This window comes from Triturus cristatus, chromosome 7 (genome assembly GCF_964204655.1).
Source record: "Triturus cristatus chromosome 7, aTriCri1.1, whole genome shotgun sequence".
NCBI lineage: Eukaryota > Metazoa > Chordata > Amphibia > Caudata > Salamandridae > Triturus > Triturus cristatus.
This window is the reverse complement of record NC_140590.1, coordinates 213760147-213771037: the sequence shown is the minus strand read 5'-3', so window position 1 is coordinate 213771037 and position 10891 is coordinate 213760147. Positions and strand designations below refer to the sequence as shown.

Here is a 10891-nt window from a genome sequence, read left to right as displayed (position 1 = left end):
TTGTGCTTTAAATCTAAGTTTACACTTATGTTGGGCCACCTCAAGGTCTGTGGTGTTGCTACAGATTCTCTTGAACCTAAGCATTTCCCCATAGGGTATAGTTTCTATTAAATGCCTGGGATGAAAACTCGTAGCATGCAGCACGGTGTTACTGGCTGTTTCTTTGTGATGTAATTTGGTTTCAGTTCTGTTATATCTATATCATTTTTTTTTCACTTTCCAAATTTACCAGCATGTTGAACAGACGAAACACGTCTCTCTGAATTGCAGGGTTGAGAGATACCCTATATATTAAATTATGTTTTACTTCTTCAGCTTTCATGTTTGTGCTCTCATTCTTGATGCTTGATTCAGAACTCATCGGAGGGCGATTGTGAGATCTGCTTTCTGAATTGTGGTGTTTAATGTGTGAGAAATCAAGCTTATGCTAACATAAGCCAAATTCATGCTTTCGTCCATCTTGAATGTGACGTCTTAATGCACCACATGATCATCCCCAGTGTTGTTTCCTTGCTGTATCAAAGACTTGTGACCTTTATACTGAGAAGGCTGAGTCTTTCCAAGTCACACTGCACTCAATGTACCTATTCAAGGGCAACCAGGTTGTCCCATTCTGAATGACATACTATGTATCAAGTTGTGCCACCTGAATAGACTCTGCATCTTATTTAATGGTAATATGAGAGAATCTTCGAATGTATTCTGTAGTATAATGTTTCTTCTTTCTTGTTCCCCATTGGTGCATGTCCTGGGAACCATGTACTTTGCAGAGAATGTATGAAATCCTTTGCAAAAAGGCCTATAAAATAACCTGTTTCATCTGTTTAGGGGTCTCACCTTTTTCCACTTTTAGAAAGTAAATCCATGCTGGATCTCCTGCCGAACTTTACTGATTTCTTTGTACCTATAATGATAGGACTATATACTAACCTGACTGATATATTTCTGCTCGTATATTCTTTAACTAAAACTTTTGAACGTTAGCCCGTGTCTGTCGTTCTTATTGAGAATGTTGCGGCTTCATTCTAATGTACAGGATTTAACAGAATAGAGAGATGGGTCCACGGTGGGAGCACCAACGTCCACAAAGGGACTGCGTCTCTCCCGCGCATCCTTCACAGTTTATTGCCAGGAGCATTTTGTACGCACACGATATTTCCACCAACGTAGATCTATAGAAACGACACATGTGAACGTCACTTGTATATTTGTATCAAAACTCATAAAACTGCCGAGATCTCAGCGCCAAGCCGCTGCGTCACGTGCAGAAGGATGTGGCCATGCCCTCTTTACTGGCTGTTTCACGCACACTCTCTTGACCATCAGACGTCCTCCAAATATATCGCTCTGCTTTAGCACTTCTCTAAAAGCCGCCGTTTCAGGAACAGGCGGGTCTTGTGAATATCTTTCGTGCGTTCATTCCCTCATCATTCTTGAATCTTGCTTGAAGACACCCGTCGGATGCTGGGCCCCTGAGTCATCCATGTGCCTCTGTTCATCGCGGTCTATTTTTATTATTTCTGCAAGTGGTCGAGGGTCTGCGGAGCTCCTCTGGTAAGACGTGCCTTAGCCTCAGCACATCTACGTGGATCATGTTGTGTTTGTTAACAATGGTTTTAGATAAATAATGAATATATCTTTAGAATTTACTGTCAGAAATATGTATCTGTCTGTCTGTGCTTTAATGTTTCTAAAATAACAGTGGTTTTTCCATTAGCAACGGTCTCTGCAAATAATCCCGAAGGAACGCCCACCAAACTGAGGGCACCGCCCTTTCCTCATTCGGTGACTTTTCGTGCTTTGAGACATTTTTGGCCAGTCGTCTTGGTGAGAAAAACAGCATTTCACTGTCAGTGCTGTAGTTCTGCAAAGAAGTTCTGATCACTGCAGAAATAATGATTTACTCGGCCATTCCCCTTCCTTCCCCACCTCCAGAGTCCATACTGTGCTATTGCGGTCTTTTGCTGTATTTTCTTCAATGAAAATAATATGAAGTAAAAACCGGATAATTGATCATGGATAACAGAAAATGAAAAAAAGGGCCCTGTGTCCTTTTGGGACATATTAGAGGTTAATCACCCCTCACAGTTCTTGAAGCTTCGGAAGAAAGCGAAAACAAAATGAAGCAGCCCAGAGAGAGGCAAGGCTCCATGGCGCATAATTGGATGTCCTTGGACAGCCCCTCTTCACGATATCTCTACATAGTCTGTCATTCAGGCTGGTAACTCACCACAAAATGACAACATTCACCTTACAGGTCAAGGTGAGGGAGAGGAGTGTTACAAACACACTGCTTACATTTGCAAACACTTCCTGGCCTAAACGAGCAGCCGGTTAGAGTTCTTGCACCTCACGCCTTGCAGAAATATAGGTTGAAATGATGTTCTCGTCCTTGCCTTGCCAGAGATGGTATCCCATTGCCCCCACCAGAGCTACATTGCTGGGGATGAAATGGATTAATATTCCCTTTCCCCTGCGTTGTCCAAGTGTGTGAGGGTATTTGACTATCTCAGCATTAACCACACGTGAGGGAACTGCACAAACAGCCACTAACCTTGCACGAGGCTGCTGTGGGCTGATAGACTCCGCTCCCCATCTACACTGACGAGGCTGAGGACAGGATGACACAAAGAGAACACACAGGCCTCTATCAGCGGCAATGATCCCAAGGCCTCTAATACTGCAGCCACTGGGGAAAGTGGAGATGTAAAAAATGTGGGGACAGAGATAGTCATTTGTAGTCACTCCGAGCGCTTGAAAACATTTGCAGATATTAAGAACTAGGAACTGGGGCGGCTGCTGTGTGGGGCGATGGGAAACAAACTACTCTCACTCGTAGGCGGCCTTGTGGGGATCAGCTGGCGGTCCAGGGGCCTGTTTCATGCTCCCCCATGTATTTCTTTGAAAGTGAACATTTTCAAAAGCATCCTGTGTCCCTTTAAGGGACAGTTGCTCCTTTAGGAACGTTTTCCTTGAAGAAATGCAAACGCAGGAGCGAGGCCTCTGCTGTCCCTTGCAGGCCCCCTTCCTAGGGTGACCAACTGGCATGGGTGCAAATTCATTGATGGCCAGTGTAAAAATTGAGGACAAAGTGTCAAAATTCTGGACAAAAATTTTGAACAGATGATCATAATTCAGGACAAACATTTGGGACAAAACATACAATTTACAGACATATCAGAGGAGGTCGCACAATAGTATATATCTAAATAGACAACCAAAATAGGTACAAGTCAAAATAAGTTTATATAAGGTTGAGACAACCGTACACTTCACAGTTTTTCAGTATGCGCGCCGCTTTGCAAAGCCACATCAGGCCCTTTCTGCAATCAATATATGTGCTAATGTACCAATAAACATTAAACAGTATTTTTTTATTTGTATGTTGAAATCTGACTTTTGCTGTCACTACATAGGGCCCATTGTCATTCTATCTGTGATAATGGACTGTAGTCTCAGAATGACAATTGGCCAGTCCACAGTCTCAGCGAGGTCTGGGAAGGGCTGCTGCAGGCAGCCTCAGTCTACAGATTAAAAGATAAGTGCAAGAGGCCCTGAGTGGAAACTTTTAAACTCATGGGGTCTCTCACAGGGGAACAGCATACCTTCCTGAAATTCCTCAATTTAATTTTGGTATGATGTCTGTAAGGCATCCGTAACTTGGGGACCTCGAATTATGGATGCCTTACAGACATCATACTAAAACAATGGATGGTCCGTGAAATTTACAGACAGTTGGTCACCCTATTACATTCCTGTGTTCACAGGGGAACAGAAATTACCTCCAACTGCGAAATTATTAATTAGAGAGTTTTGCGATCACCCACTAATATCGATATTGTTATGCTGGTGTTATGCAGGTGTAGTGACAAGGGTTCTGCCCATTTAATCTGCCAGATTTTTCACTTTTAATAACCCTGCTTTTGACCTTCACTATGGGAGTGCCTCTCTACTCCAGTCTCTCACACAGTAATCACATGGTAATTGGACCACACGTGTTTACCACCAGTGTCTGCCTTTTAGAAGATAAGGCTCCTGCGACGCAGCTAGAGTAAGGGGCATGGTGCTGGTTATATGTGAACATGTGTAAATGCGTGTACATAAGTGTGCAGGTTGCGTGTAATGGACGACACTTAGGGATCACAAGAGGTCACAGCTTCAACCCCTGGCTTGAGCATTGTGGCCCATAGTGCTGCCTTTGTGACTCCTGGCCTGTGAGGTGGCAAAATCAGTGGCAAGAACACATGGGGGCTCTGCATACCATAGTATTCACTAGTATTGTAATAGAAATTTAGCACACTTAGGGCCTATGTTAGCAGATGTGGTAAATGCAAAAATGGATTTAAGTGTATGTTGTATGCGTTCTTGGGAGTGAGAGGCTTTTTAATTTAGAGAAAGTGTGCATATATGTGAGAAAATATTTCTGTATGTGTTGGCATGTGTGTGTGAGTGAAAGCAAATGAGAGTCAAATGACAGTCAGTGAATGAGATTGTGTGAAATTGAGGCCCAGATTTGCAATTTTTTGATACAAGGCAACGTTACATCAAAGTTGCTCCACTACCTTCGATCAAAGAGGGGAAGGGGGAGAAAAAATGTGCACTTTTAGCAGCCATGCAACAATGCACCTACCCCTGTACCAGAGTGCAAGGTGTGGGCACTCTCTGAAGCACAGGTTTTGTACTAGAATAAATTTGAAGGTTTTTCCTGCTTTGTATGTGTGCTGTATAATAAAGTACACATGCAAAGTTGGAAAAACATTACGAAGTGAAAAATAAACTGGTTGTTATACCTGGCTCGAGGATGCATAGGATTTTGGTGCAAATTCCTGTCTAACAATGTTTGTAGATAGGAATTTGTGTTAAAAACTATCGGTGGTTGCTTTGGAACCCGCTCGCATCATCCATTGAACTCCCCCTTGATACTAAATAATGCAAAGCAGCATCCTAGCACAACTTTGTGTTACCTTTTGATACTATCCAATTCAAATGCTCAATTGTTATGATGTTAGGTTATATGATGTCACTTCCTATAATGTCATTGAGGTCAAAGAGTATGTGATGTCCCTACTGCTACCCCTGGCATTTTGGTGAATCAGCGCCCATGATAGGCTACAGTCATGCGCAGCCCTGTAAATGTGCACGGGTAGTCTGATTCAAGAGGGGCCCTATAATATTAGTGGGACACATAGGTAGGTTCAGAAGGATTTATTGGTTTATCTGCACTGTCACTGTATTGTGTATAAGGCTCACAGTTTTCTGTTTTTACTGACTGTTGAAGATAAACACAGACAGAAAACAATGTGTTTATGTCTATATTCTATTTTAAAAGCTAAACAACACTGAAAATGGTGCGTCTGTGAGAGATTCTCCATTCTGTCTGATGAGATTTCCTTACATACATACAAACACATATAATGTTAATATGTACCTGTTAGTGTAGCGTTTTGTTATATGTGGCTGCTTGATTTGCTAAAACGAGACAGGCATATGAGTGCACATCCAAGATGTTAAATAAATGTGGAAATATACCATTTTGCGACCCCATTTATAATCAAACACAAAATGAATATGGATAAGTACCAATAAGAAATTAAATATGGGTAAATACCCATGGAAAACATAAAAAAGAAAATACCATAAAACTAGGAGCCCTAATTAAATACATAGGAGGAAATCTGCCTTAGATTGCTGTTTTACTTCTCTTAGGACTACAAAGGCCAGTGAACCATCAAACTAGGTGACATATGTAGGCTCAGTTAGAATACGCAGGTCCCAAGAACCTACATGTACACCTTATGGATTATCCAGAATTGCCATATTTAGCTTGCTCAGCTCAGGATTAGATTCTAGGTCTTATGTAACTGTGCTGGGCCACGTTAATAACTTTCCTCCCCAGCAGAGGGCTCAAAGGTCTCATCACACAAAAGGAGCCATCAACAGTGCTTCACTCAGCACCTTAGAAGGAATGGGTGGGTAAGAAAATCTGCATCTGGTAATTAGCTGTCACACTTTACCAAGGTTGGGCCAACCCAGGCCCACTTAACAAAGGAGTGAGCCCAGACATTTGGAGCCAACACAAGTGGGGGCTCTATTGGGGCTCTACCTTGACATATTGGTTGGTGAGTCCCTGGCAGTATTCTCAGTGAGTGGTGGAGGTGAGGACCCAAGAGATGTGGCACAGAGTCCACTTGACAGCGCCATCTTTAATTGTCGAGGAATGGTGAGCACTAGAGTTTTTATATGGATGGAGGGGTGATGTGGCACCATAGGACTGGCGATGGGCACCTGAAATTTAAAGCGCTCCCTACCCCCTCTTAAAAACTTTTGCACATGGGAGAGAGTGGCGGGATGAATGATAGCTTGTGACCACAGAGTAGGATGCAAGGTTTTTTTAATTTAAAGTCTTCACACCAGTCGGGTAAGGGAGAGCAATCCGGTACAAATAGATGTCCTTGAAGCGAGGTTCCATCACGCTCGTGGGGAATAGCTCTTTGGATCCTCTGGGTTGTTGGGTCGTCCGCAGGCTCTCCAAGTAGGCGTGTGGGGAAGACAAGAAAAAAAGAAAGAAAATACGGCCTTTACTTTCAGGCTACTTGTGAGGCTGTCAGGGAGGGGGAAGTGACGGAGCACCACAGGGGCCAGACGGTCAGGTCAGAGGGGAACCAGCACTGGGAGCAGGACTGACCTGTAAGAAGCGGTACGTCACCCACCCGCTTCTCTGTCCACCCAGGGAGCTGTCAACCACCCGCCGCCCCGGCCCCCGGAGACGCTCACGCACCTGTTGGAGCCAGGAACCTCCTGGTCCGTACTTGGGCGCAGCGCAAGCAAAGCCTCCTGGCTCCTCGACCTTTGATCCACCGCCAGGCCTCTGCTCCGCTGTAGTCTTCCTTCCCTCTTCGCGTCCGGTCGTTCCTCGATCTCTCTCCTCCGCTCTTCCGTCGTCGTTCACCTTCTCTTCCTGTTTGGGACTCCACCCTCTCAGAGTGGGCAAATCGTCTCTTGAAGCATGTCCGGGGGCGGAGTCCGGTGATGGGCTGGCGGCATCGATGTTAAAGAGCCAGAGCCCGGGGAGGTCAGCCGTTCCAGGATCGCTACCAGTGATCCCCATGTCCGGGGGCTGAAAAGGAGAAGAGGAGGGTTGAAGAGGTATGTCTGTAGCGCGTTCCTGGGGGAAAAGGGGTGAACCCTGACAGAGAGACAGAGAGTTGAACACTGGAATTAGATGGCAGCAACACCATGTACAGCTGGAAGGACAAGCCCCCAGATGTCCTAATGGATTAAGGACTCTTTCTCCAGCTGACCCCAGGACCAGTGGGTCTCTCCTGGACCAGTCGGCCTGTTTTTTGCCATATTTAGTTCTATGAAAATAATATAAAGCGAATGAACCTGATAACTCATAAAAAAGAACTGAACATGAAAAAAGGGCCATGTGCCATTTAGAGAGATTAGTTATTAAACATCCCTCACCGTTCCTAAACTTTGGGAAGAGCAGTGAGAAAGACAAGACTGCATGGCAAATAAACAGATGCTCCCTAGACCCTCCTTATTCATATGTCTCCACAGCCTGTAAATCAGGTTGGAAACAGACAACAAAGTCATACAATTCTCCTCATACGACAAGGTTAGGGTTAAAGGTGTTTCAAGCACATTGCTTAACTTTTTCAAAACTTTGGCGCCTACACAAGCAGTCGGAGAGGTATTCTTCTACTGCATGCCTTGCCCAAATATAGGATGAAATAATGTTATTGCCCTTGCTTTGCCAAATGATCTTGTGATATCCCACTTCCTTCACCAGAGCAGCAGTGCTGTAGGTCCTGGACATCTGTGTCTCGCCTGAAATGAAGAAAAAGAAAAATAGCTGGCACAGGGACCAGTGGAACCAGTTCCCACCAAGAATGCCACCTTTTGAAAAGGCTCCAAGTGGCAAGGGGCTGCCACCAGGAGAAAAATAAACCCATGATCAACAAATTGGTTCAACAGGGCGCAACATATCCAAGGGGAAAGATGTGACCTTTGACACAAGCACGAGGAACAGAGAGCGTGGGGCTCTGCTGCAAGTCCAAAAGGAACACCTGGGCTGGGGTAGTGCCCAGTGGACGTCACAAACCTCATTAATAATTTATGATGCAGGGAGGGGGGTGTGTGTGGGCCACCTCCACAGAGATCGGCAAGGTTCAGGGACCACATCCCCTGGGCCAGCAGATGAAAAAAGGAGCCCATGAACCCATCCCCAGTCCCTGAAGGCACAGGAAGTGTCCTTGGACCCCATTCCTGGGACCCAAGAGGAAGGGGTCGACATGTTCCAGATTGGGGTCTGGGACCCCACCCATCGCAGCAGTGAAAGGAAGAGGAGTGTTGGAATCGTGTCTGCTCCCCGTGCATATGTTTGGAAAGAGCTGGGAAGCCACCTCAAGCTCTGCAGCCTGCCCACATGCAGCAGTCAGGGAGATAGCAGTTGACATCTCCCGCACTGACAGAGAACAGAGCCGGTCAGGTGAGGAGCTTGCTGGGCAGCACAGGAGTGGGTTCTCTGTGCTATCACTATCAAAATTTATATTGGGCTGTCCAGGGAAATACCGGGCACCGTAAACCAGTAAGAAAAGAGAAAAGAAAAAGACATTTAAGAAGTGACACTATGCTTGCAGGGTCAAAAAACTCATGACACCTTACCTTTTCCAACAAGATTCAATCACTCCTGAGGCTAGAACCTCTGTTGTACACCCTGGGCATGCAAAGACCTTTAGTGGTTGGCCCTATGGCTCCATATAATGAAAGAAAGGCACAGGCACGTTATGTTGTTTGTTAATGCCCTACTTAACGCTGTGTTGCTGACAGTGATTTTTGATAAATATTGCAATGCTTTTTTGATGATAATGAGTGCATGCAAAATTTGGCTACTAATAGGGATTGGCAGAATTTGTTCAACACATTCCGTGGAGTTCCGTCAACGGGCAGAAATATGCATGTCACGCTGCTTGCACTGCAATGTAGCACCAGTAACGAGAGCAGCATTGAAAAATCAGCGTGAACGGCACAATGTGGTGTGGCCATTCGAGTTGCTTTTGCTGCCACTTGAGTGGAACATATATGTTTGAGCTGTAGCAAATCTACTCAAAAAGCAGCCCTCTTACTGCGACCACTCTCGACTGCCCATGTTAGAAAATGGTGCTAGGAGATGCCAAATTGTGCTTTCACTCACATTTCTGGAGTCTCATGGGAAATAATTCCACCACACGGTGATTGGCCGAATTTTGCGGGAACTCTGGGTTACAAGAGTAATTGTGGAGTCACCAATTTCTGCCAATTCCATGTGTGGAATGTTGAATCCCTAGTTACTAGCCCACACCTACTCCTCTTAGTAAGCCTTTTACTGCTCTGCTTCACTCCTTTGAGTGAGTCAGGCAATACAATAGGGTGCTTGGCTCCTAGTGAGAAGATAATTGTGCTCCCATACCTTGTTGAAGCCTCACATCATGCACAACCAATACCTAACAGCAGGTATAGGTTATGCAGCTATATGTTAGGTTGTTTGTAAAATAATCAGTGTGCAATTTGTAGATCATGATTCGTAAACTGCCTTTTGTACATTGAGCCCCTAATGCCCACCTCACTATTCAGCATGGTGAAGAATTTGCTATGGCCAATTAGGAAACAAAACCTCTCTTCCGTTGTGCCAGGTAGGGGGTAAACACATAGCCTCCTCTTCCTTGGGCAAGATGGGCATACATTTAATAATGCAGCCCACACCCTTGGACAGGGCAGGGACACTTACGACCCGCATATAGACATGGTGGGGTGTTTCCATTAAAAATTGCAATTGTTTTGCCACTCTGTTCCGTGAGGAGATATAATAAAACATAGGATATTATTATGAGAAATGTTATTCCCGTGTAAATCCATGTTGCGGGAATCCCAAAGATAGATTGCAATTCATAAAAGTATAATGTGCATTTTAATATAAAGCTCAATCTCTAGTTCACAAAAAGATTTTGTAATAAATATGATTTATGAAAAATCAAGAATGTTAAAAAAGTGAAAAAAAATAGTCAGTAAATTCCAGGAAGATGATGAAAGGTTTTGTATTCTAGATGTCCTTCTTTATTTTTAACCACATCTTTATACCTCCCTCGATTGTGATATTGTGTTGGTAGGACCAAGAAGAAGAAGTAGAATTCTCAACTCTATGATGGAATACAATGATTTTGCCAAACTGAAAAGAGGTAGATTCTGTAATTTCCACACTTTGGTGATGATATTCACCAAACACTTTCCAAGGCATTGATTACCACACTAACTCTGTTTAAATTCTCTAAGAGAGTCCTGTACAATATTGACAAGTATACTGTTGCCTCATGTGGTTTGACAAGGACAGTTTGCTCTCCACAAAAGTGGCTCAGCTCAAGATGCTCATCCTAGTATTGAAATCAATCATTGGGCCTACCTCTAAATAAAGATACCAAACCCTCTATTGTTTCATCTGCACTCTCAACATACATTGAATCAAACAAATAATCCTAAACCTTCACATAGCCCACATTGAGGTTCTGTTCATAATATCTAGTGGGGTCAATTACAACCCTTTTCCAGCTGATTTGCAGTCAAATTTGCATTTAAAGTTTACCTTCTTCTACTACTGCGAAGGTACTTTAGTACTCCTTTTACAATACCATACTAGTAAGAAGCATACTGCAACCCATGCAAACTTTTATTATTGTAAACACACAGGTTAAGCAACATCTTTGGTAGTAATTGGATTATTAGTTGAGAGGGGTGAGAGACCCACTAAAGTAATAAACACACCCCTTGTCAAGCTGAACCATGAAAGGCACTAAATAAACCTGTTTCACCTTCAGGTAATCTGCCACAAAAGCAGCCAGGCTTAACTTAGGGG

General features: G+C 44.0%; 1 protein-coding gene across 1 annotated transcript in view; it reads left to right on the top strand.

Moving 5' to 3' along the window:
- Window positions 1-1385: 1385 nt before the first annotated feature.
- The window catches only part of LOC146809245 (sialic acid-binding Ig-like lectin 14), a 349382-nt gene continuing 339876 nt past the window's right edge, over window positions 1386-10891 (top strand). Inside the window, exon 1 of the mRNA XM_085614320.1 lies at window positions 1386-1554. Within this exon, the coding sequence (XP_085470446.1) occupies window positions 1484-1554 (71 nt within the window). The 5' untranslated portion in view covers window positions 1386-1483. The remainder of the gene's footprint in view (window positions 1555-10891) is intronic.